Raw genomic sequence first — 21,546 nt, 5'->3', positions numbered from 1 at the left:
ACTATTGTTACTTCTGCATTAGGGTACAGATATGCACAATGTTTCACACTTATAGAGAAGCAAAGATGAATATTTTCTGATGCCATTTAGTTGGCAATCTCATCCAAGTCTGGGACCTATTTATGGAGAAATGAGGATACAGACAATAAACTCCCAATTTCGGTGGCAGGACCAATGTAATCGTTCATGTTATTTGGGAATCGTCACTACAGTGAAGCTATCATTCAACATTCTTGCCAAAATGACAGCTAAGTGATATTACAAAACAGAGCTTATTTACACTTTGTGGTCACCATCAGTAGTCCTTTAGTCCTTTAAGAAGTCTGGAAACTGTTGAAACTCAATATATGGAGTTCCTTCTGTTGGAGTTAATGGAATGCGACTGGGAAGGCCACGGGGGCCAGGTGCTAACACACACATCATGAGGTCGGCACTGGGGACTTATATAGGTGTTCCTGCAGTGTTCCCAGCCAATCCCTAGCCTTGCTTGCCATCCCAAATCAGACACCGACCTCCCAATGACTGCTAGGAAAAACTGCCAGTTTGAGCCTCAAGAAGAACTTCTAACACATTGCTATCTGCTGATTCTTGAATTCTGGTGTCCATGGAGCCTACGCCGTGCAAGCAGAAGGCTTGCCTACCTCTCAGAAGCCTTGTCTCGAAGAGCCCATGGAGCCCCACATTAGTCACAAAGTTAGATGTTTACCAAAATGGAAGACAAAAGAGGAGCAGACAATGCCACACACATATTATTATTATTATTACGATATTTATTGAGCACGGACCGAGCTTGTAGAAGAAACGGAGCGCTTTACAGAGGTATGCAACAGCCCAGATGCACAACGGAGCACTTTGCAGATGGATACAACAATATAGATGCACAGCGGAGAGCTTTACAGAGGTATACAACAGTACAGATACATAACAGGGCACTTTTATCAGAACAGATATACATTGGGGGGTAGGATAGAGAGCGGTACAGCTTTACAGGGTGGTGGGAAGGAGAGGGGTGGATGCTGGCACAGTGGCAATTGTTGCCTAGGTGTTGAGGGGGATAGACTCCTTGCAGAGGTGGGTCTTGAGTTTTTTCAGAATTGTAGGTGCGTGGGGGCGAGTCTGATGCTGACGGGGAGAGGGTTCCATAGTCTTGTGGCGTTGGCAGAGAAGGCTTGTTTTCTGGTCCTTTCCTGTTTGCAGTGACGTCTTCTGGCACGTGCAGCACGTGTTCTGGCTTTTGATGGTTTGCTGTCCGCCGCAGATGCTGACTTTATCCGCGAGGTAGTTGGTTGACGTGAGGGTGACTGCCTTATAGATGATGCAGCAAGACTTGAAGATGATTCGTGCATGCAGTGGGAGCCTTTGAAGGTCAGTGAGGGCCGGGGTGTGGTCGTATCTGCGTAGACCCTTGATGAGGCACGTGGCCATGTGGAGGACATTCTCAGGGGCACAAGGGAGGAGGACGGGAGGGTGGGATAGGACCAGTTTATGAACGGTGGTTCTAAAGCTGTCCGGAGGGAGGAAGGGCTCGAGTTTTCACTGGAGGCAGAGCTGATACCAAGCTGCCTGAGTTTTCTTAGATATGTGTGCCTTCAAGGAGAGGTGTTTGTCGATGTGGAACCCGAGGGACTTGGCGCAGGAGGTGAGCTCCGGTGTGAATCCCTCAGAGTTCATGGCTGACAGCCAGGTCTGTATGTCTGGCTGTTCAGTGTTGTTGGTGAGGTGTAGGAATTCGGTTTCAGAAGGGTTGAGCTTCAATTATGCACTGGACAACCAAGACAGGATCAGCGAGGGGCAGAATTTGAGCCTGTGGATGTCCTTGATGGAGCCAATCTGGGGGTATACCTGTGTGCTATTGGGGTATTGGTGGATGTGGATGTTGTGTGTGACTAGGAGAGCTTGCAGTGGCACCATGTGTATTTTCAATCCAACCTTCGTAAGCTAAGCCTTGCTGAGGTCATGCTCACAAATTGTGCTTCCGTGAGAGATGTGTTTCATAACACTTGATCAGTTAATCGATTGATGTGTCGTCCTGCTCGAAGAAAAAAGAACCAGGAAATAATCAGGAGTGTAAGAATGAGGAATTCAGAGTATACGGAATAGTGTGGTTCAGAGCAGCGAAGAAGAAATGTGCAGAGAGAGTGTTAAGGAGGATGTAGAGGCAGCACCAGACTTTGCCAGAGCGGAAGGAGGTGAATAGAAGCAAGCTTGAGGAGGCGAGAGAGTCTAATGGGAAGGCAGGAGGGCTGATAAGGAATGACTAAGAGTATCAGGGTAGAGAGTTGAAAAGGGAGGAGAAGCAGGCAAGAAATATTGCAGAGGAGGCAGAAGAAGAGAAGGTGCAGGAGAGAAAAAAAGTAAACACATGGAGGCGGGAAGAACATCCAAACTAAGAGGAAGAAAGACCTAGCGAGAGAGACTGGGAGAGAAGAGGAAGAGGACATTAGAGCATGGCTCTTTGTTGAGGTGAAGGAGAAGAAAGGCAGCATGGAGGGGACAGAGCTGACAGCGCGTTGCTCGGGTCATTAACTCGGTCTTCATGGCCCATAATGCCCGGAACGGCCCTCGCTGCAGGTCTATAAAGTTATAATAAATAATACAAATTAATTCGGTTTTATGGCGAACAATTGAAGGCTCCTAAAGGAAAACAAATGGAGTCCTGGACTCACCCGTAGAGTTGCTGTACATATTCTGGCCTGTGCAGTGGTTGTGCCGTCCCCCTCTGGATCTCAGGTGCTTTCCGGTTGACTACGGATGTGTTTCCATGGGTGAGTGGAGGACTGCACTGCTGGATACCTCCTCTGGTGCTGGGATTGGAACGCCAGCCCTGGGAACCAGCCATTTGGACTACTAGCTCTGGAAAAGTGAAGCAAGAGTGTTAAAGCACCATAGTCTCAGGGATCACGTGACCTTAAGCAATTAATGACCACAAATAATATTCCAATAGCACTTTATCCGCTATTCTGTGCTATTCCACCAATCGATAAGTGTCCAATGGGGGCCCTTGACTGCAGGGTCACACATTGTGATGATAAGGGGCTGGGATTCAATTGAAATACACAACAAGTGTCCTGTCACCATTACACACCATTCCTTGCAGGTTCCCCAGGATCTGCATGGGCAATATTCTGATGCGATGCTGCAGGGGACACAGGAACGGAAAACCTGCAGCGTGACATCACCCACTGAGCACTCAACAGCACAGGGAGGGAACAACTGCAGCATAACATCACCCGCCGAGCACTCCACAACACAGGACTGGAAAACCTGCAGCATAACATCACCCACCGAGCACTCCACAACACAGGGTGGGAGTACCTGCAGCATAACATCACCCGCCGAGCACTCCACAACACAGGACTGGAAAACCTGCAGCATAACATCACCCACCGAGTACTCCACAACACAGGGTGGGAGTACCTGCAGTATACCATCACCCACCAAGCACTCCACAAAACAGGGCTGGAAACCCTGCAGTTTAACATCACCCACGAGCACTCCACAACACAGGACCGGAAAACCTGCAGCATAACATCACCCACCAAGCCCTCCACAACACAGGACCGGAACACCTGCAGCATAACATCACCCACCGAGCACTCCACAACACAGGGCCGGAGTACCTGCAGCATAAACTCAGCCACAAGCACTCCACAACACAGAGCAGGAGTACCTGCAGCATGACATCACCCACTAAGCACTCGACAACACAGGGCGGGAATACCTACAACTGACCGGAAAACATGCAGCATAACATCACCCACCGAGAACTCCATAACACAGGACCGGAATACCTGCAGCATGACATCACCCACCAAGCACTCCACAACACAGGACCGGAATACCTGCTGCAGCATGACATCACCCACTGAGCACTCCACAACACACTGGACCGGAATACTTGCAGCATAACCTCACCCACCGAACACTCCACAAAACAGGGCTGGAAACCCTGCAGCATAACATCACCGATGAGCACTCCACAACACAGGGCCGGAGTACCTGCAGCACAACATCACCCACCAAGCACTCCACAAAACAGGGCTGGAAACCCTTTAGCATAACATCACCCACAAGCACTCCACAACCCAGGGCCGGAATACCTGCAGCATAACATCACCCACCAAGCACTCCACAAAACAGGACCGGAAAACATGCAGCATAACATCACCCACTGAAAACTCCATAACACAGGACCGGAATACCTGCAGCATGACATCACCCACCAAGCACTCCACAAAACAGGACCGGAAAACATGCAGCATAACATCACCCACCGAGAACTCTATAACACAGGACCGGAATACCTGCAGCATGACATCACCCACCAAGCACTCCACAACACAGGACCGGAATACTTGCTGCAGCATGACATCACCCACTGAGCACTCCACAACACACTGGACCGGAATACTTGCAGGATAACCTCACCCACTGAACACTCCACAACACAGGACTGGAAAACCTGCAGCATAAAATCACCCACCAAACACCCAAGAACACAGCACCATAATACTTGTAGCATAACATCACCCACCGAGCACTCCACAACACAGGACCGGAAAACCTGCAGCATACATCACCCACCGAGCACTCCACAACACAGGACTGGAATACCTACAGCATAGCATAGCCCACCAGGCACTCCACAACACAGGCCCGGAACACCTGCAGCATAACATCAGCCACCGAGAACTGCATGACACAGGACCGGAAAACATGCAGCATAACATCACCCACTAAGCACTCCACAAAACAGGGCTGGAAACACTGCAGCATTACATCAGCCACCGAGCACTCCACAACACAGGACCGGAATACCTGCAGCAAAGGGTTACACAATACAGGCCTATGAAAAATCTTGGATCAGCTGCAGCACTTCTCGTTAATCCAGTGACAAAATCAGCAAGAATAGGTGGCTCTGCTTTCTCAGTACAAGCACCCACCCTCTGGAACTCGATCCCTTTAACCATTCGTCACATAAAAGATGACCTCGCCTTCAGGAATGCTCTCAAACCTGGCTCGTCCCTTCGACAGCCTGGCAAACTGAGCCAATCTCCAGGATTAATTATTACTCACCCCTGACGGGATTGCTGGGGTACCTGCCAAGGCAACAGGAGGGGTGGCACATTTCCATCCCATTGAAGGCACCCAGCGAAGCCTTTACGATAAGCTCCACAAGATCCTTTCCAACCAGTTGTCGGTTTCTCTTCAATGGAATGTCAAACATGCCATCATAACAAAACATAAAATTACCAGCTCAGGCATGGCCCTCTCACCTGCATACCTCTCAATGAACACTACTCGATTACACAAACACAAAACATGCATCACCCCATCCAATAGAATACAGATGAGGCACACGCAAAATATGGACCAGCCGTTCACATAATCTGATCCTTATGTTATGTTATGTTATGTTATTTTGCACTTATATAGAGCCTTATATACCATTGGTATGGTCTGAAGGCGCTGGTAGGTTGAACGCCCTCGGGAACCGAAGTTCGGATCAGTAGAGAGAGTAGGGAGAGTCAAAGGTGCGTGTGATCACCGGGTATGTGTGCAGCTCGTGCGGTACTTGTGTAATAGCTGCTTCTTAGCGGTAGATGTGGTGGTTGAGAGATCAGGAGAATGTGTTCGTTCTGGCAGGATTTATCCGGAACGGATGTGGCTGCGTTAGGCCTGAGGAAAACGCCTGGCTGGGGGTGTGAAACCAGCAGTGTTTACTTAGAATGGTGTGGAGTGGGCGGCGGGTGTTAGTATGAGAACAGTTATACCGAATGGTGTCATAGTATCTCTGTGTTCTAGTTGAGTGGTGATGTAAAGGAGAGAGTAAGCGTGGTGGTGTGATATAATGGGTTATATGCTCTTTCAATGAGCACACTTCTAAATGCAACTTTCCCAGAGAGGCTATTGGGCACACTTCTAAATGCAACTTTCTATAGTGTCTATTGGGTACACTTCATTATCAACTTTCACAGATGCTATTGGGAACACTTCTAAGTGCAACTTTCACGGCGAGGCTAGTGGCACACTTCTAAATTCAATTTTCCACAGAGGGGCTACTGGGCGCACTTGTAAAATCAATTTTCCAGAAAGGCTATTGGGAGCACTTCTAATTCAGTTTTCTAGAGACTATTGGGCACACTTCTAAATGCGACATTTACAGAGCGTCTATTGGATACACTTCTATAATGAACTTTCACAGAGGGTATTGGGCACACTTCTAAATACAACTTTCTCAGCCAGGCTATTGGGCACATTTCTAAATTCAAATTTTCCACAGAGAGGCTACTGGGTGCACTATTAAAATCAATTTTCCAGAGAGGCTATTGAGAACACTTCTAAATGAAACTCTCACAGAGGCAATTGGGTACACTTCTAAATGCAACTTTCCAGAGTGTCCATTGGGTATACTTGTAAATGCAACTTTCACAGAGGATCTTGGGCACACTTCTAAATTCAATTTAGCAGAGGGGCTATTTGGCACATTTCTAAACTCACGGAGAGGTTATAGGGTACATTTTCCAAATGTAATTTTCACATGTTAACATTCACAATTCCATCCAGTTGCGACGCAGGCCAATATTCACAACTCCATCCAAGTGTGGACATGCTAACATTCACAACTCCATCCAAGGGTGGACATGCTAACATTCACAATTCAATCTAAGTGGGGACATGCCAACACTCACAATTCCATCCAAGTGTGGACATGCTAACATTCACAATTCTAACCAAGTGTGGACAGGCCAACATTCACAATTCCATCCAAGTGTGGACATGCTAACATACACAATTCCATCCAAGTGTGGACATGCTAACATTCACAATTCTAACCAAGTGTGGACAGGCCAACATTCACAATTCCATCCAAGTGTGGACATGCTAACATTCACAATTCCATCCAAGTGTGGACATGCTAACATTCACAATTCAATCTTAGTGGGGACATGCCAACATTCACAATTCTATCTAAGTGTGGACATGCTAACATTCACAACTCCATCTATCCCATTCCTATGACCAATTGTCACGGCACCCATTCTCTCACCTGATAACTATGGGCTGCTGCTGGGGACCTAGCCACTCTCCACCCACCTGCAAAAATGCACACACGCATTTTAGAAATCCTTTCTTCACCTCTTACTTCTCTGACTACTGTCTTATGCAGCGCCTTCAACCACACAGCGCTTCGAGGCCATCCCAGCGGAAGTAGGTGCTATGCAAGCGCCCTATAACATAACATAACTTAAGGGGTTTTGATAGGTAACACAGGGGTTTTACGTTATTGCGTATTATTGAGGCATACAAAATTAAAATAGTTCCAACAAAAGCTGCAAAATCTGAAGGGGTACCTATGGAGCGCCACTCTGGGGACTCCGAACCCTGTATTTATGCAATTCATAAGATTGTGATTAGGTCTGACATCACAAGAAACATTATTACAACTGTGGGGAATAGCCATTTGGTTAAAACTTTCAGCAGCAGAAAACATTGCAATCTGGTGGTATGTCAAATAAGTAATTTAAAACAGATATAGCTTCTTAGTTTGATACATGCAATGATTAAAGTGATTCAAAGACTCTGGAACCTCATCCCTGTCAACATCAGACCTACCCCATCATTTCTACAGTTCTTGAAAGAGCTCAAACTGTTCCTCTTCAAGAAATGGCTCCTCCTTAACACATAGGTCCACACACCCTGCACTCCTCACCCTACCTGAGGCTGGGTGATCTGCTCCCCACTGTCTTCCGTCGTTGCTGCCAATTGCCCCCCCTCCTCTGTTAGCTCCCCATTCCCTTGTTTTTCTGCTTCCCTCATTGTGTTCTTCCTCCTATGATTGCAAAGTGCTCTGTTGCTTCCTGTGCTCCATAAATACCCTAATACTAATAATATTAACAATAACAATAATAATAATAATAATTATAATAGTAATGATGATAATAATTCATGTTGGATATAGGTCATAACCGGGAGGGGGAACATGCAGAAATGGTCGGGGAAGAGTTCTGAGAGATACACAGTACAAAGCATTACAAGTGAACCATACGGGAAACTACCAGTTACTAAGAAATAAAACAATTACTATGAAAATATGAAGAAATGTGTCCTCAACAAGTTAACAGGTAGAGTCATCAGGCCAGCTTTCCATCTAGGAAAGAGACATAGGGCCTCATTACGACACAGGCGGTAGAGGGTTAACGGCGCCAGGAGAGCTGCCGGCACCGTTAACCCTCTACCGCCTCATTACGAGGTCTGCTTGCGGGTCCCGCTAAGGACGTCTGGTAAAACCAGGCATCCTTAGCGGGACCCGCTAGCAGACCAGGATGCTAACAACGGGTCCGTCATTAACGGGCCCGTTGTTAGCATCCTCCCCATTCCCATTGCGCCCTATGGGGGCTCAAATAGGAATGGGGATGTACCGGGTCCGGGTCCCGGGAAAGCGATTTACCGGGCCCTCCAAGGTTGGAATGGCCCGGTATTTCCCCATTCCAGGAACCCGGACCCGGTACCCGGTATGGGATAGCCATGCAGCTAAAAGCGGCATGGCTACCTCCATACTCGTAATGAGGCCCTATAGACTTACTTAAGGATTAGGGGAAATTGTTTAGAGACCATAGCGGGTCGGTGCCTGTGCATGAAGAACACTAGTTTAACCTGTATGTGTAGATTGTGTAAGAGAGAAGTTGTGACCCTAAAGCATCTTGTTGTCAACCGTGCAGGCATGAAGATGGTAACTGTCCAATCCTATTTGTGGGAATTCTTGCAGGGTACTGGCCAAGTTTGTAAACATGGTGATGTCATCACTGGTATATAAAGTGGATTTACCATGAGGAAGGGCCAGAGCTGCTGAAATGTACCATCTGACAGCAAGAAAGGCAACACCAGAGGAGACGGCTGAGCATTGCATCTGGGTGGAGCTGTCTACTGCAGGGGAGGCCTAAAGAAAGCTGACTGGGCCCTTTAGCGAAGAGTGGGGGGCCATCCTTGAGAGTGGAATTACCAGACACGTGCCCTGTCTTCCAGAGGGTCCTGACATGCAGCTGGCTTTCCGGAAATTTAAGCAGAGGTTTTCTATGTAAGTAAAATGGAACCCTTTGCAACCAAATGGGGGCAAATCTGCTGGCCTTAAATCATTTCCCTTTATAGCGAGCAGGGGCAGGGGGGACCTGTGTAAATCCTTAGCCTATTTAACTAAAGATATAAATGTACTTAATTCCCCATTTGGCAGAACACCAGAGGATTTTATTTGTTAAAATTTGAAAATGACAAAACTCATTCCCAGTGTGCGTTGAAAACAATAGTCTGCAATTAAATTGGGCAATCTTTCTGCTCAGCTTCCCCCACACAGTCCTTTAAGTGAAGGGGGATCTGAAATCCAAAATTCTAGAATCATCCGGCCTTTAAGTGGAAAAGTTCTGAAATCCAAAATTCCTAAATCATCCCAATTTTTTGTCTGATTTCATAATTGCAGAACAAATTAGGGGTTAGTCTAAAACCCCACTGCAAAATCACCCTGTGTTTATTTACTGCTAGCCTGTTGAGCATGCAGGAACATTTAAATTGCACTGCATTGCACACATAATTGTTTTTGTTAATTGACCAGTTTGATTATTTTTTAAGTGAAATCTGTAGAAAGTAAAGAATTGTGATTTGTGTTCTTCCCAAACCATCTGTGTTATTTATTTATGTTAAGTTCATTGGGTTGTGCCACGGATGAAGTGGTGTTTGACACATAATTCTAAATATATTTCCTGTAAACCGGTCTAGTTCTTGGGTCATTGGTAGCTCGGGGGAGGGAGCAGAGGGGGGTGGGGGGCAGGGGGTAGTGGTAAGTGGAATCCAAGGGCATTAGATGAATTGGAGATAGGAGTGAATAAAAGAATCTGTTAAACAATTTGTCGGGTGACACCTTGAGTGGGGAGCGGAGGAACACCCCGTGTTGAGGGTGGCCTCTCAATAAACCATTACAAAAGTGTTCTGTAAACTATATCACAATCTTAAAAAAAAAACGACGTAGAGGACTATGAGGCAGGGGGCTGGACATTCACAGAGACCTGGGGCCCAATTCACAGAACGTTTTCCAATGGGGTTTTGCCATTATAATACACATCTGTGGATTAGGCCCTCACACATGTTAAAGGAAAGTAGAATTTTCTGTAGTCAGAAAACATACATGATATTTACATTGGAAAGTCACTATTGCCTTTGACCACTCCCTCAATCTGTAAGGTTTACATATGCTTTTGAACGCAGAGGCTGATTGGTCTTTTCGGAGATCAAGACTGAGATATGCTTGACATGAGACTGGCCCCATCCCAGCCCTGCCAGCCACTTATGGGCATCGGCCTATTAGGATAGGGAGTGATTTGGGCAAGGATCAGTGAGATGTCGTCAGCGCCTTGAGGGCCACAGGTTTAGTGCGCTTTCTAAATGTGAAAATAAATAAATAAATAAGGGGAGTGTGACATTTCACAGCTGTGTAGACTGAAAGAGAAATTAGTTGTTATTACTATCCTTATTAATAGTATTATATTACCATATAGAGCCATTCGGGTTAGACTGGCAGCTTTTCTCTGCGTGGACACGGGCACTGCCCCTTATTTAGCAGTGTCGATGGCATTGCACAGATCCACAGCTAGTGGTGGCAGGAAAGGACCCCGGCACTGTCCGAAGTCCTCCCCAGTCTCTGCTTGTGCCCCATTAGACCTTGGTGACAGGTCAGAAAAAGTGGGTAACAGGATCATGTATTGCTTACCCTCGTGCACACCTAAGGGCCATAAGTAAGACATGGATTTCTTTTTTGTGTGGTTACTGCAGGAGTTAAATGACAATTAAAAGCAAAATGCCGTAGATCTGTCTGCATACGAGATGCCTACCACCACAACAAAAACTCAGAAACTCCACAAAAATGACAAGCGCCCCAAACCAGGCATACAGACAAAGGTCATCAGGGACCTCCACATAAGCATGGACCATCAGAGTAAGGACTGTGATAAGGAGCAGGTGCGTGTCAGGCACGTGAACCCCACATGATGGGAAATACACCCAATTCACATTCACGGTAACAGTCATTGCGCTTCATGGAGCACTCACCACTCTCCAGCTCCGTCTTTGCTCGAATACTGCTTTTGCCTTACTTTAGCTGGCCCGTCTCCCTGTGTAGGAACTCGCCAAGCTTAACATATGATGCCCGCCCTTCGCATCACTACCACCTGACTGATCAGAGCTAATGCCACCTCCATACCTTAGAATTAAACTCAATTCCACCTTCTAGCTAAAATAAATGATGGGCTACTTTGAGGGGCCCCACTTTTAAATATGCGTGTGGCCATTGCTGGGGGGAAGAGTGGATAACTAGAAACACCCACATTTTGGGTGGTGTAAGGCAGGGTCGGACTGGGGCATAGAATTGTCTCGGGCACCAACGAAGAAGTGGCCCACAGTTGCAAATGACAATTAATTTCTTTTGAGACAGACTGTTTGAATATTACCCAAGGGGGGAGTTTTTTGATAAAAATATGAAGCAAATTGGGCAATTAAAAGAATATGTATTCAAGCAACAATGGTGTAAACGATTAGCCGCATAGTGAAGTAGCTCATCAACCTGGCCCACACTGGCCAGCCAAGTGGCCAATTTGACCAAACAAACAGGCCCACGCTAGTTTTTTGCGTTTTTGGTTCGGGCATTGCCCTATTGCCCATAGGCCAGTCACGGCCTGGTGTAAGCTCCTGTAAACCTTTAGACTTTTCAAGAAATGTGTCCGTTAAAGGGCACTGTGGGGGAAGGCTGGCTGAAGGGCACTGTAGGGCAAGGCCGGCTGAAGGGCACTGTGGGGAAAGGCCGGCTGAAGGGCACTGTGGGGGAAGGCCGGTTGAAGGGCACTGTGGGGGAAGGCTGGCTGAAGGGCACTGTGGGTGAATGCCGGCTGAAGGGCACTGTGGGGGAAAGCCGGTTGAAGGGCACTGTGGGGGAAAGCCGGTTGAAGGGCACTGTGGGGGAAGGCTGGCTGAAGGGCACTGTGGGTGAATGCCGGCTGAAGGGCACTGTGGGGGAAGGCCGGTTGAAGGGCACTGTGGGGGAAGGCTGGCTGAAGGGCACTGTGGGTGAATGCCGGCTGAAGGGCACTGTGGGGGAAGGCCGGTTGAAGGGCACTGTGGGGGAAGGCCGGCTGAAGGGAACTGTGGGGCAAGGCCGGCTGATCCCAATTCTGACAGGGCCTGATACCGGGCAGCTTGGCACCACACAGGCCTCTACAGACCGCCCTCTACAGGCCAGTGGCGCATGTTACACTTGTCTTCTATTTGGACTGCTCTTGTGCTGGAATTAGAAAAAACATGTTTTTTTTCTTGGATTGCTGAGGGGTTGAGAGGGCACTGGGAGCTGTCGGGGGCAGATGGACCAAGGGGTGCTTTAGGGGAGAGGTTGTCTGGCTCATCACACCAAAAGGGACCCGCAAATATTCCCGGCTCATCTAATTTAGTAAGCGGCAATCCCCAAATGTTTTATTTATTTATTTGATGTGTTATAGTTTAAACATAAACTTTACACATGTAAAAAAAACAAAATACAAAAAATAAGAGTATTACATTATACATATCAGAATAAAAACATGGTTTTACATTATTCACCTAGCACTTCACTGTCAAATGTGGTTAAACCCTCATCCCACCTGGTCCAGCACACCCCACTCTACAGCCTCTCATCCAACTGCATGAAATGAGTACCGGTGTGTAATTACAACATCACCACACATACAGCGTTGAGGTTACACATATTGGGTTGTGGTTGAAGATTTAGGGTGCTATTGTGTTTTAATATTATATGTTTCATATGGGAAAGGTGTGACCCAAGGGAACAACATTATTTTCCTTAGATCACGAGTATCTAAGGAAAAGAGATTTTCCTTGGATAAAGAGTAGGAACTCCACGGAAAATATAATGGATGTGCAGAGACATGGGATATGTGTTAAGGTGTAACACCAGTGCGGGAAATGCAATACAATTGTCTGTGAAGTGTTGTACAAAACAACAACATTAATTAAGATTTGAAATTCGAGAAACACTGCACAACTTGTGTGGTTACTGATTGGATAGGAAGTCATTATAACATCTGGAGAGAGTAACACTGTGTGCTGCAGGTGTGATGTTTAATTCGCATGCGGGCACTCTCTGAGCTCAGTGAATGATGTCTTTGTAATTTCGGAAGGAGGAACCCTTTCTCTGCATCCAGGGAACAGCCCCGCAATTTCACAGCAATATTTCATCCCACCAGATCCCCCCTCTGTGAGTTCCTTCTGGCCTGTGCACTCTCAACGTGACAAGCACCCCTAAGTTTAAAGCGTTAGTACATTAATAATGCATGCTCGTGTAAAAACCGTTCTAGTAAAAACAAGCGTACAATTAAAGTGCTTACCTTATAACAACCACCTTTTTATTTCATTACTATAAAACCATATTACATTTACTAACATGCATTATCCATTTACTTTACTCACTCATTTCTAAACGCTATATTTCTAATACCGCTACGTGCGAATCGCTTAATAGTCCTCAGGCGGGGGCATTATCCGGCCATAATGTCCTTCTCGGTTTATAAGAGTATACTATAGCCTCGTCCCCCCGCCTTCTTTTTTACAGCCCAAAGGATTTAAACGTCCCTGTCACATCTCACACTCACAATGAGGGCCCTCCCGAACCCTGCTTCTATCTCCTCCCCTCCCCACTACTCTTTTCCTCCAGGGCACTGCCACTGTTTTCAATTTGGGGTGCTTTCCTATACTTTTGATAATGAGTAAAAGACAGAAGTGCTGTACCTCGCGGACCCAGATGTGTGGCCTCCTCGGCGATCGCTCTTCTCCCCATGAGCTTCCACTTATTGTTTCTTGAAGGTTGCCATGGAGATGCCCCCGCCTGACATGGTAATGCCTCTTCCAGGGTAATTATTAACTGCTGAAGCTGGCCCTATGGTCGGGTTGCCCTTGAGCTGTCCTCCCTATGAGGGAGAAGAGCTGTCAATAGGGAGTGGGAAAGCTGCTCCTTGAGTCTAAGAATGCTAAGCAGCGGAGCAGATAGCTCAGCTGGTTATGCGCTCGCTGTGGACATCTGTTCAAATGTCAGCAGGGATGCTTAGAGTTTTTATTTTAACCTACAGGATCCCTAAATAGTCTCTGGCTTTACTCTGCTTCCTATTATTACTGCATGTCATAGGTTTATTAATTTAGTACCTTCATCATAACGTAATAGGTTGTTCACTTAACGACTTCATGGTGTGATATGATATATGATATGTGTCATTTATAACTCACCTGTATACAAGTGTTTCTAGGCGCGACAAGACAAGGAAGACAGAGGGAGGACAGGACGATCTTACTAGGCCTTGTGTCATTCAGATCGTGCAAGTGCGACAGTGCAAAAGTGCAGGGTGAAAGGAGAGCGGGAAGTGCCAGGGAAAGGTGAAATGCAAACCGAACAGATTTGCTGAGTGAATGCTGCCAGGGCAGCGCAGCTCTGGGAAAGGGCGAGGAGGCAGGTGACTGTAGAGGATAGTTACTGCCCCTAAGTGCACGGTAGTCCCCAGAGGTGGACTGGTAAACAAAAGAGGCCCTGGAAATAATTTTCAAAGTGGCACTATATTACACATTTTTAGCAACCCAACAGTTTTCCCATGGGGAAATTTGCAAATGCAACACAAAAGAGGCCCAGAGTCCAAGGCCTACCGGGAAATCTCCAGAGTTCCCCATAGGTCAGACCAGCCCTGGTAGGCCCGTAGGCATTGCAGGGGAGACTGATCATGGAGGGGCTTGGTGCCCAGTGAGACTCTGCGGGTGGCCAAGCAACCAGGCGGCGCAGCAGACAGGTAGGTCAGCAAAGGAGCGAGAGAGAAAGCAGAGGTGACAAGAAAGGTCTTGAGCAGCTTCCGGAAACATCAGGTGGTCCGGCTCAAGTTTGAGAGCAGCAGGGAGGTCATTCCAGAGGGAGGCACCTCCATAAGAGAGAGATCCACCCACCACTCTCTGCTTGGAGAAGCGTCTGACCCTCAGAGAGTTGGAGGTAGCGGAGTGAAGGGCTTGAGAAGGAAGATATTTCGGAAGAGAGAGTTGGATGTAGTGCGGGCCACGGCCTCAGAGAGCCTTGTGGATGATGCAGAGGGTCTTGAACTTGATTCTTGCAGCCATCGGGAGACAGTGGAGAGATTTCAGTGCTGGAGAGGTACAGTCCCTGGGCTTAAGGCCAAGGATACGTCTCGCAATCGTGTTCTGGATGAGTTGCAGAGGGCGGAGAGTAGCGGAAGGCAGATTGAGAAAGAGGCTGTTGCAGTAGTCCAGCCTAGAGAGAACCTGGGCTCTGGAGACATTGAGCTTCAGAGGGAACGTGAGAAAAGGAATAAAACCTCTGAGAAGGTGCAGCTGGGAGTGGGCCTTCCTGGCAAAGTCTGTTATGTGAGGATAGAGAGTAAGAGAGAGTGGATTCGAAGATGACACCGAGGTCTTTTGCCTCACAGCAAGGCGAAGGAAGAGGGCTCAAGGAGGGCGGCCAGAGTGAGAGGGGGAAAGCAACAGCAGGGGATCAAATGACCAGGAGCTCCATCTTACTGGCATTAAGACATAGATCGTTGGAGGCGCACCAATCCTGAAATGCGGCTAGACAGCCAGGAATGATCGAGAGAGGAGAGGAGGCTGAGGGGAGCCCGAAAGAGAGCTGAGTGTTATCTGCATAACACTGAAAGTTAAGGGAGAAGGTAGAGATCAGTCGGCCAAAGGGGCCAAGTAGACATTGAAGAGCCATGGTGAGAGGCTAGAACATTGGGGAACACCACATGTGGAGAGAGAGGTGGTGGAGAGAAGGACCCAAGTTGGACCTGGGAGTGTCAGTCCAGGGGGAAGGAGGTCATCCACTTCAGGGCCTGATCCGTGATACCCAGGTTCTAGTGGAGTTGATTGATCAGTATGGGATGATTGCCTGTGTCAAAAGCAGAGTGAAGGTCAAGGAGGATGAGGACAGAAGGAAGGCTGGAATCAAGATTAGAGATCTTCATGGATATACCCCAAAATACTGCATCCATTTGTACAAATGGTACAAAAGACCGTAAAAGGCCTGTACCATTCGTATGAATCGGAAAATACTGAACATAAGGAGCAAGAGTTACGGGGGTGTCCCCCACTCCCCATGTTCAGCATTTTCAGATTGGGGGTTGCGTGGTTGTCCCCCTTCCTCGACATTGGAAGCAGGGGACACGAATAAAAACAAAACAAAAAAAGAAAAAGGGACCCTGCGACTACGGTCAATTTTGCCACAAACTTTTCAACTTCAGTAAAACAATCCCGATCCCATCTTCACGAGTGCTCAGGGGAGCAGTTTCCGTATTCTGGCTGCTCTGAAGCCAGACGGATGGTGACAATCAACAGGTTCAATGTGGAGAGTAAGGTGGGAGATGGACAACTTTTTCAGAAGTTTGCCCAGGAAAGGAGTGATAGAGATTGGGCGATAGTTTGCCAGACAGGTAGGGTCGGCAGAAGGCTTTTTAAGGAGGGGGTGCACCAGGGAGTACTTGAGGAGAGAGGGGAAAGATCCAGTGGCAAAAGAGTGATTGCAGAAATCGGCCTAACTGGAGTGAGGGTGTCAATGTGGTCCTTGTTGGTTCTGGAGAAGCAGGGAAGCACCTGTTTGGATGACACTTTCATGGATGGGACTTGTCTAGAAACATCGTCAGGTTTTGTCAGAGAGAAAGAGGAGAAAGGAGGAGGAGATGGAGTAGCGGCCAGAGGGGTGCCGAGAAAGGTAGAGGAAGAGGAGAGCAAGGACAGTATGTCCTGGGTTTTAGCAGTGAAGTGAGAAGCCAGAGCCGTGCACGGAGGGAACAGGAGAGAGGGAGACTGCAGAAGGATTGGCCAGCTCCTTGCAGATTTTAAAGAATTTGGCTGTGTTGTTAGAGGCAGCAGAGATGCAGGCTTGGATGTGGACTCTCCTATTGGACAGAAAAGAGAGTCTGTATTGCCTTTGGAGCAGGCGGTAAGCCAGTTTGTCAGAGGATGTGGCCAAAGCGCTCTACTTCCTCTCAACCATCCTGCAGTTGCGTTTCAGGGCAGCGAGATTGGAGTCATACCAAGAATTGGACTTGAAGGTAAGCTTCAGACGGATTCTCATGACAGGTGCAAGGATGTCCAGAGCATTGGAGATAGAAAGATGCAGGATAAAGAGGGCTGTGTCAGAGTGTGAGTCAGCCACAGGAGTAGGAGGAGCAGAGAAAGTAGAGGCAAAGGCATCCACTGACACACGCTTCATGGGCCGAATGACCGGGAAGGTAGGTGGCAGTGCTGGGACAGAGAGTTTTATGTGAGAGAAAAGCAGAAAGTGGTCAGTCCAAGAGAGAGGAGTGGTGAGAGAGTTCGAGAGGGGATGTCTGAGGAGATGAGAACATTCAAGGTGTGTCCCGCAGTGTGTGTCTGATTAGTGGGTAGAATGGAAAGACAGAGAGTGTCACAGAGGTTGTGGAAGAGCCCAGAGGATGGATTAGAAGCATCCAGGTGGATGTTGAGGCCTCCAAGGAGGAGAAGCTGAGAGGTAGAGGCAAGGAGAAAGGAGAAAGGAGGAGGGGTCAGCCTACTCTGAGAAGTAGCGGGCAACCTGGCCACGAGGCCTGTAGATGGTGGCCACAGGCAGCGAGAGGCCAGGAGAGATAGAGAGCCTGCAGACCAGTCATTCAAAAAAGGAGTAGTCTGCATAGGAATGACAAAAGCAGGGTCCAACACCGGAAAGATATCAGAGCTGCTCCATCTGCAGGTCAGTTGGTTCTGAGCTTGGAGAGGATCTTGTGCCCATTTGGGAGAAGAATGTCAAAACGTGTGACAGAGCTGGCCGTGAACCATGTCTCGTTGAGAGCTAAGGGCATCCAGGTCAAGTTCTCCGAGGTGGTGCCAGATGTCACAGGAGTGTTTGACGGCAGAGCGGGAGTTGAGAGTAGCGACATGGAGCAGGTTGCAACATTTGAAAGTCTTCCAGGGAGGGGTACAGGCTTGAGGAACACCCAGCAGAAGTGGTAGAGGGGCTCAAGGATGGGCATAGATGATAACAGGAGGTGGGATAGTAGTCAGAGAGGAGGAGGGAGGTGCCAGCATGGCGGCAGAGGCAGGAGATTGCAGAAGAGCCAGAGAGGTGCTAGTAGGAGTAGCAGGAGAAGACGGAAGTTGATAAGACGTGGGGGACGTCCATCGATAGGGAGGAGATTGTACTGATGGCCCTGGACCAAGACGGTGCCATTCAGACAGACATTAATGAAGGTCTTGGAAGAGTGGAAGGAGGCCAAGAGGACCTCCCACAGAGTGCCACCATTAATGGGAGAGGAAGATATAGGAGAGAGAACTGAGACCATATGAGGGGTCCATGGGTCTGGTGAGGGAACGACAAAGAGGATGTCGTGGAGAGTCTGTCTGGAGGAGGCACTAGTGTAGGTGTCAGCGATGGGGAGGCCTGGGTTGGAGACCAGGATGTCCCCCTAGAACCTCTTCTGTCCAGATTTAGGAAAGGAGATATAGTAGCAGTTACGGAAGACGGGAGAGACGGAAAGCACCATAGAGGATGTGAGGAGGAAAGTAGGAAGAGGAGGGAGTGAAAGAGAGAAGGAGATACTCAGACCTGCACCGCACAACACAGGAAGCGCAGAGGGGGGTGGGGGTCACACAGTAGGGACACAAAGGCAGAGCAGACAGGAGACACACAACAGTACAACGGTAACCCGACGGGGTGGCGACCTAGAGAGTGGAAGGGAGCATCATGGGTCACAATCCACAGTGTAAAAACCACCCAGATTCGACTTGCCTAAAAAGAGGGAAAAAGAACAAATGCGACTTTCATAGGGATATGTGAGGGGTGGCTAAACAAATATAATTAACTGAGGTACGGGTGGTGCGATAAGTGAAATAGAATTAATTTGAGGGATGGGTCCTCTTAGAGGAGTGCAGTGATTGCTGCCCGCCCTGCTTGGCAGCAGCAGGTTGGCGGCTGCAGGTATCTTGCTTCCCTAGCTGACACTGGCAGATACCATCTGTAGCTCCTGGGCAGGGCTTAGGCCAGGTGACTTAGATGCACTTGCACCTGCTCACCGACTGCAAAGGAAAAGAGGCCAGAGGACTACTTATGTAGAGAAATAGGGTGGCAAAACAGGAAGACGCCAACAGTTTAAGGTAATTGACAGGTGGGCGGGGCTTAGCCAGATGACCTTGATCCCCTTGCTCCTGCTCACCAACTAGTGGAGAATGCGGTCATCCATGTTCTGTTGTCAGTGCCTGACAGCCAGGAATCCCTGCCACTCTTAAGCCATTAAAATTAGTAGGAGGAATATGGCAGGAGACACTATATAAAAGCTGAAAATCCTCTAATTGATCAAGAGGTAGGTCTGATACTGCTTTCCATCCCCTCCCCCACCACTATGCAGCTCATAACAATGCCCGATATCATATGGCAATCTCTCTCTCTTTCTCTCTCTCTCTCTCTCTCTCTCTCTCTCTCTCTCTCTCTCTCACACACCCTGTCTCTCTCTCTTTCTCTCTCTATCTCTTTCTCTCTCTCTCTCCTTCTCTCTCTCTCTCCTCCTCTCTCTCCTTCTCTCTCTCTCTCTCTCTCTTCCCCATCCCTACATGTGCTCTCTTTCTCTCTCTGCCTCTCTGTTTCTGTCTCTCACTCGCTCTGTCTCTCTGCATGCCTCTGTCTCACTCTCTCTCTCTGTCAAAGCTACCATTCAGGCGTGCTCCCGCTGTCAACAGGGCACAGGGAGCCATCTGCGCTGGGATGTTACTGTTTCCTTATATATTGGCACTGATAAATACAGTGCTTTGGATGACAGTATATTTAAGTGAAACACCACTAAGTACATGGAACCATTCAAAGCTTCATTGCACTTGCCCTGCATGCTCTGCGGGGCTGGCTGGGATTCTGACAGACTTTGTATGGGACCAGAGGACCAGGTCAACATTTGTGTTTGTTATTTGCTACTTGTTTAGTGTTTGTGCATATTATAACAAATGTGTGAGCTCAGCACCACTAGAAAGTGGGCAGCCCACAGTATTACTCATTGCTGTTAAAGGCATGATCCGGTAAAAAATATTATTGTCCCTACGGGTCGGCATGTTTTTTTAAGCCAAAGTGGCTCGATTTTAGAAAAATTTCCTATGGACCTTACCCGAGTTTTCGTACATTAAACGCACGCGAAAACAGGTACCTGGGCGCTGCCATTTTGTGATAATCCTATCATTTCCCCCATCGACCTGGCTGACCTGCTTTTGCGGCACTAAATCAAATCCCCCGCCCCTGATCCTGTCATCAGCAGACGCGTACCGCCCATTTCCCAACGCCAAAGCACATCTCGTGTCAACAATCGCTGCGCCTCAGCTAATGACGTGTCGCCATGGAAATGGCAGGACGCCTCTTTCCTCAATAAGTATAAACAGACCGTTTCACAACACACAGCAGTAGATTTTCGATTCCATTCCTCTCTCTGTGTTATTCTGTGACTCATTTCTGTGCTCTGGTCAGCTACCTTCGCCGCTTGTAGCCGGTGTGAACACCTGTACCATCTCTGTTAATTATTGTACTTTGTTTACCACACAATGGCTACAATAATGCCCTACATGTACGAGCCCGAGTATACCGAGGAGGAACTACTGGAAAGAGAAGCATGCGAAAACGATGGGGATTCGGACAACAGTTGGGAGGACGATTCAACAGATGAAGTGCCTGGGCCTAGTCGCATGGACGGCGTCTCCACCTGGTGCACATGCAATCAGTGCGAGCTAATGCCAACCGAGGACGAGAACTGCTGCTGCCGAGAAAACTCGGGATGCCTGGCCTACATTTCGGAAGGCGAGCCACGACCGCAATACATCACCGAGCTGCCAGACTTCAGGGCAGCCTGCCTCACACGGGCCGTTTTGAGAATAATGATGGTGCTTATGCACGAACTTCGCGCAATTGTTCGTCCTCGTAATCCGAGTAACGAGTAAGTATACTCTGCTTCTAATGCCACTCCTATTTCATGGTCTTCTACTATATCCAAAATTATATATTCATCTCATAGTAACGCATGAAAGTCGTTCAATAGTGCGCATTGTCTAGATAGCATTTGTCCGTGCTGAATGCCATTAGTTACAAGAATTGTCATTGACAACAAACGTTTAATAACCTTTTAAGTGCCAAGGACGAGATATCTCGTCCTTGGGATTACCTCGTCCTTGGCACTGAAGGGGTTAATTAAGGAGAAAATGTTAGAAAGTATTGAGTGTTGCAATACCGAAATCACCAAAAAGGGCTTGGCACTGGGGGGGAAAAACTTATCTTGGTCATTTAAAAACAGTTTGTTTCATTTTTCACTTTTCACAGGTGGTACAGGCTGGTGGCCTATCGTTCCTTTACATGGTGGCTCCACGGCAGGCTTGGACACCGCGTTCGAAGAGTGATACCCGCCTGTGCCGTTCGTGCCATAAGAGAAATGGTCCCGAGTGACAGCGGTCAGTACAGGGGATTTTCTCACGCTGTGCTGCAACCTGACC

At 48.0% G+C, this 21,546-nt stretch overlaps 1 protein-coding gene across 2 annotated transcripts in view; it reads right to left on the bottom strand.

Moving 5' to 3' along the window:
- LOC138566222 (uncharacterized) overlaps positions 1 to 13,914 on the bottom strand; it is a 109,803-nt gene extending 95,889 nt beyond the window's left edge. For both annotated transcript variants that reach the window (XM_069643282.1, XM_069643281.1), the window contains exons 1-2: positions 13,819 to 13,914; positions 2,667 to 2,853 (exon numbers count right to left, since the gene is read on the bottom strand). In XM_069643282.1, the coding sequence (XP_069499383.1) occupies positions 2,667 to 2,853; positions 13,819 to 13,867 (236 nt within the window). In that variant the 5' untranslated portion in view covers positions 13,868 to 13,914. The remainder of the gene's footprint in view (positions 1 to 2,666; positions 2,854 to 13,818) is intronic.
- Positions 13,915 to 21,546: the final 7,632 nt, after the last annotated feature.

This window comes from Ambystoma mexicanum, chromosome 2p (genome assembly GCF_040938575.1).
Source record: "Ambystoma mexicanum isolate Mex_15411 chromosome 2p, UKY_AmexF1_1, whole genome shotgun sequence".
NCBI classification, from domain to species: domain Eukaryota; kingdom Metazoa; phylum Chordata; class Amphibia; order Caudata; family Ambystomatidae; genus Ambystoma; species Ambystoma mexicanum.
Note: the sequence above shows the minus strand (reverse complement) of the source record. Positions and strands in the feature narration are given on the sequence as shown.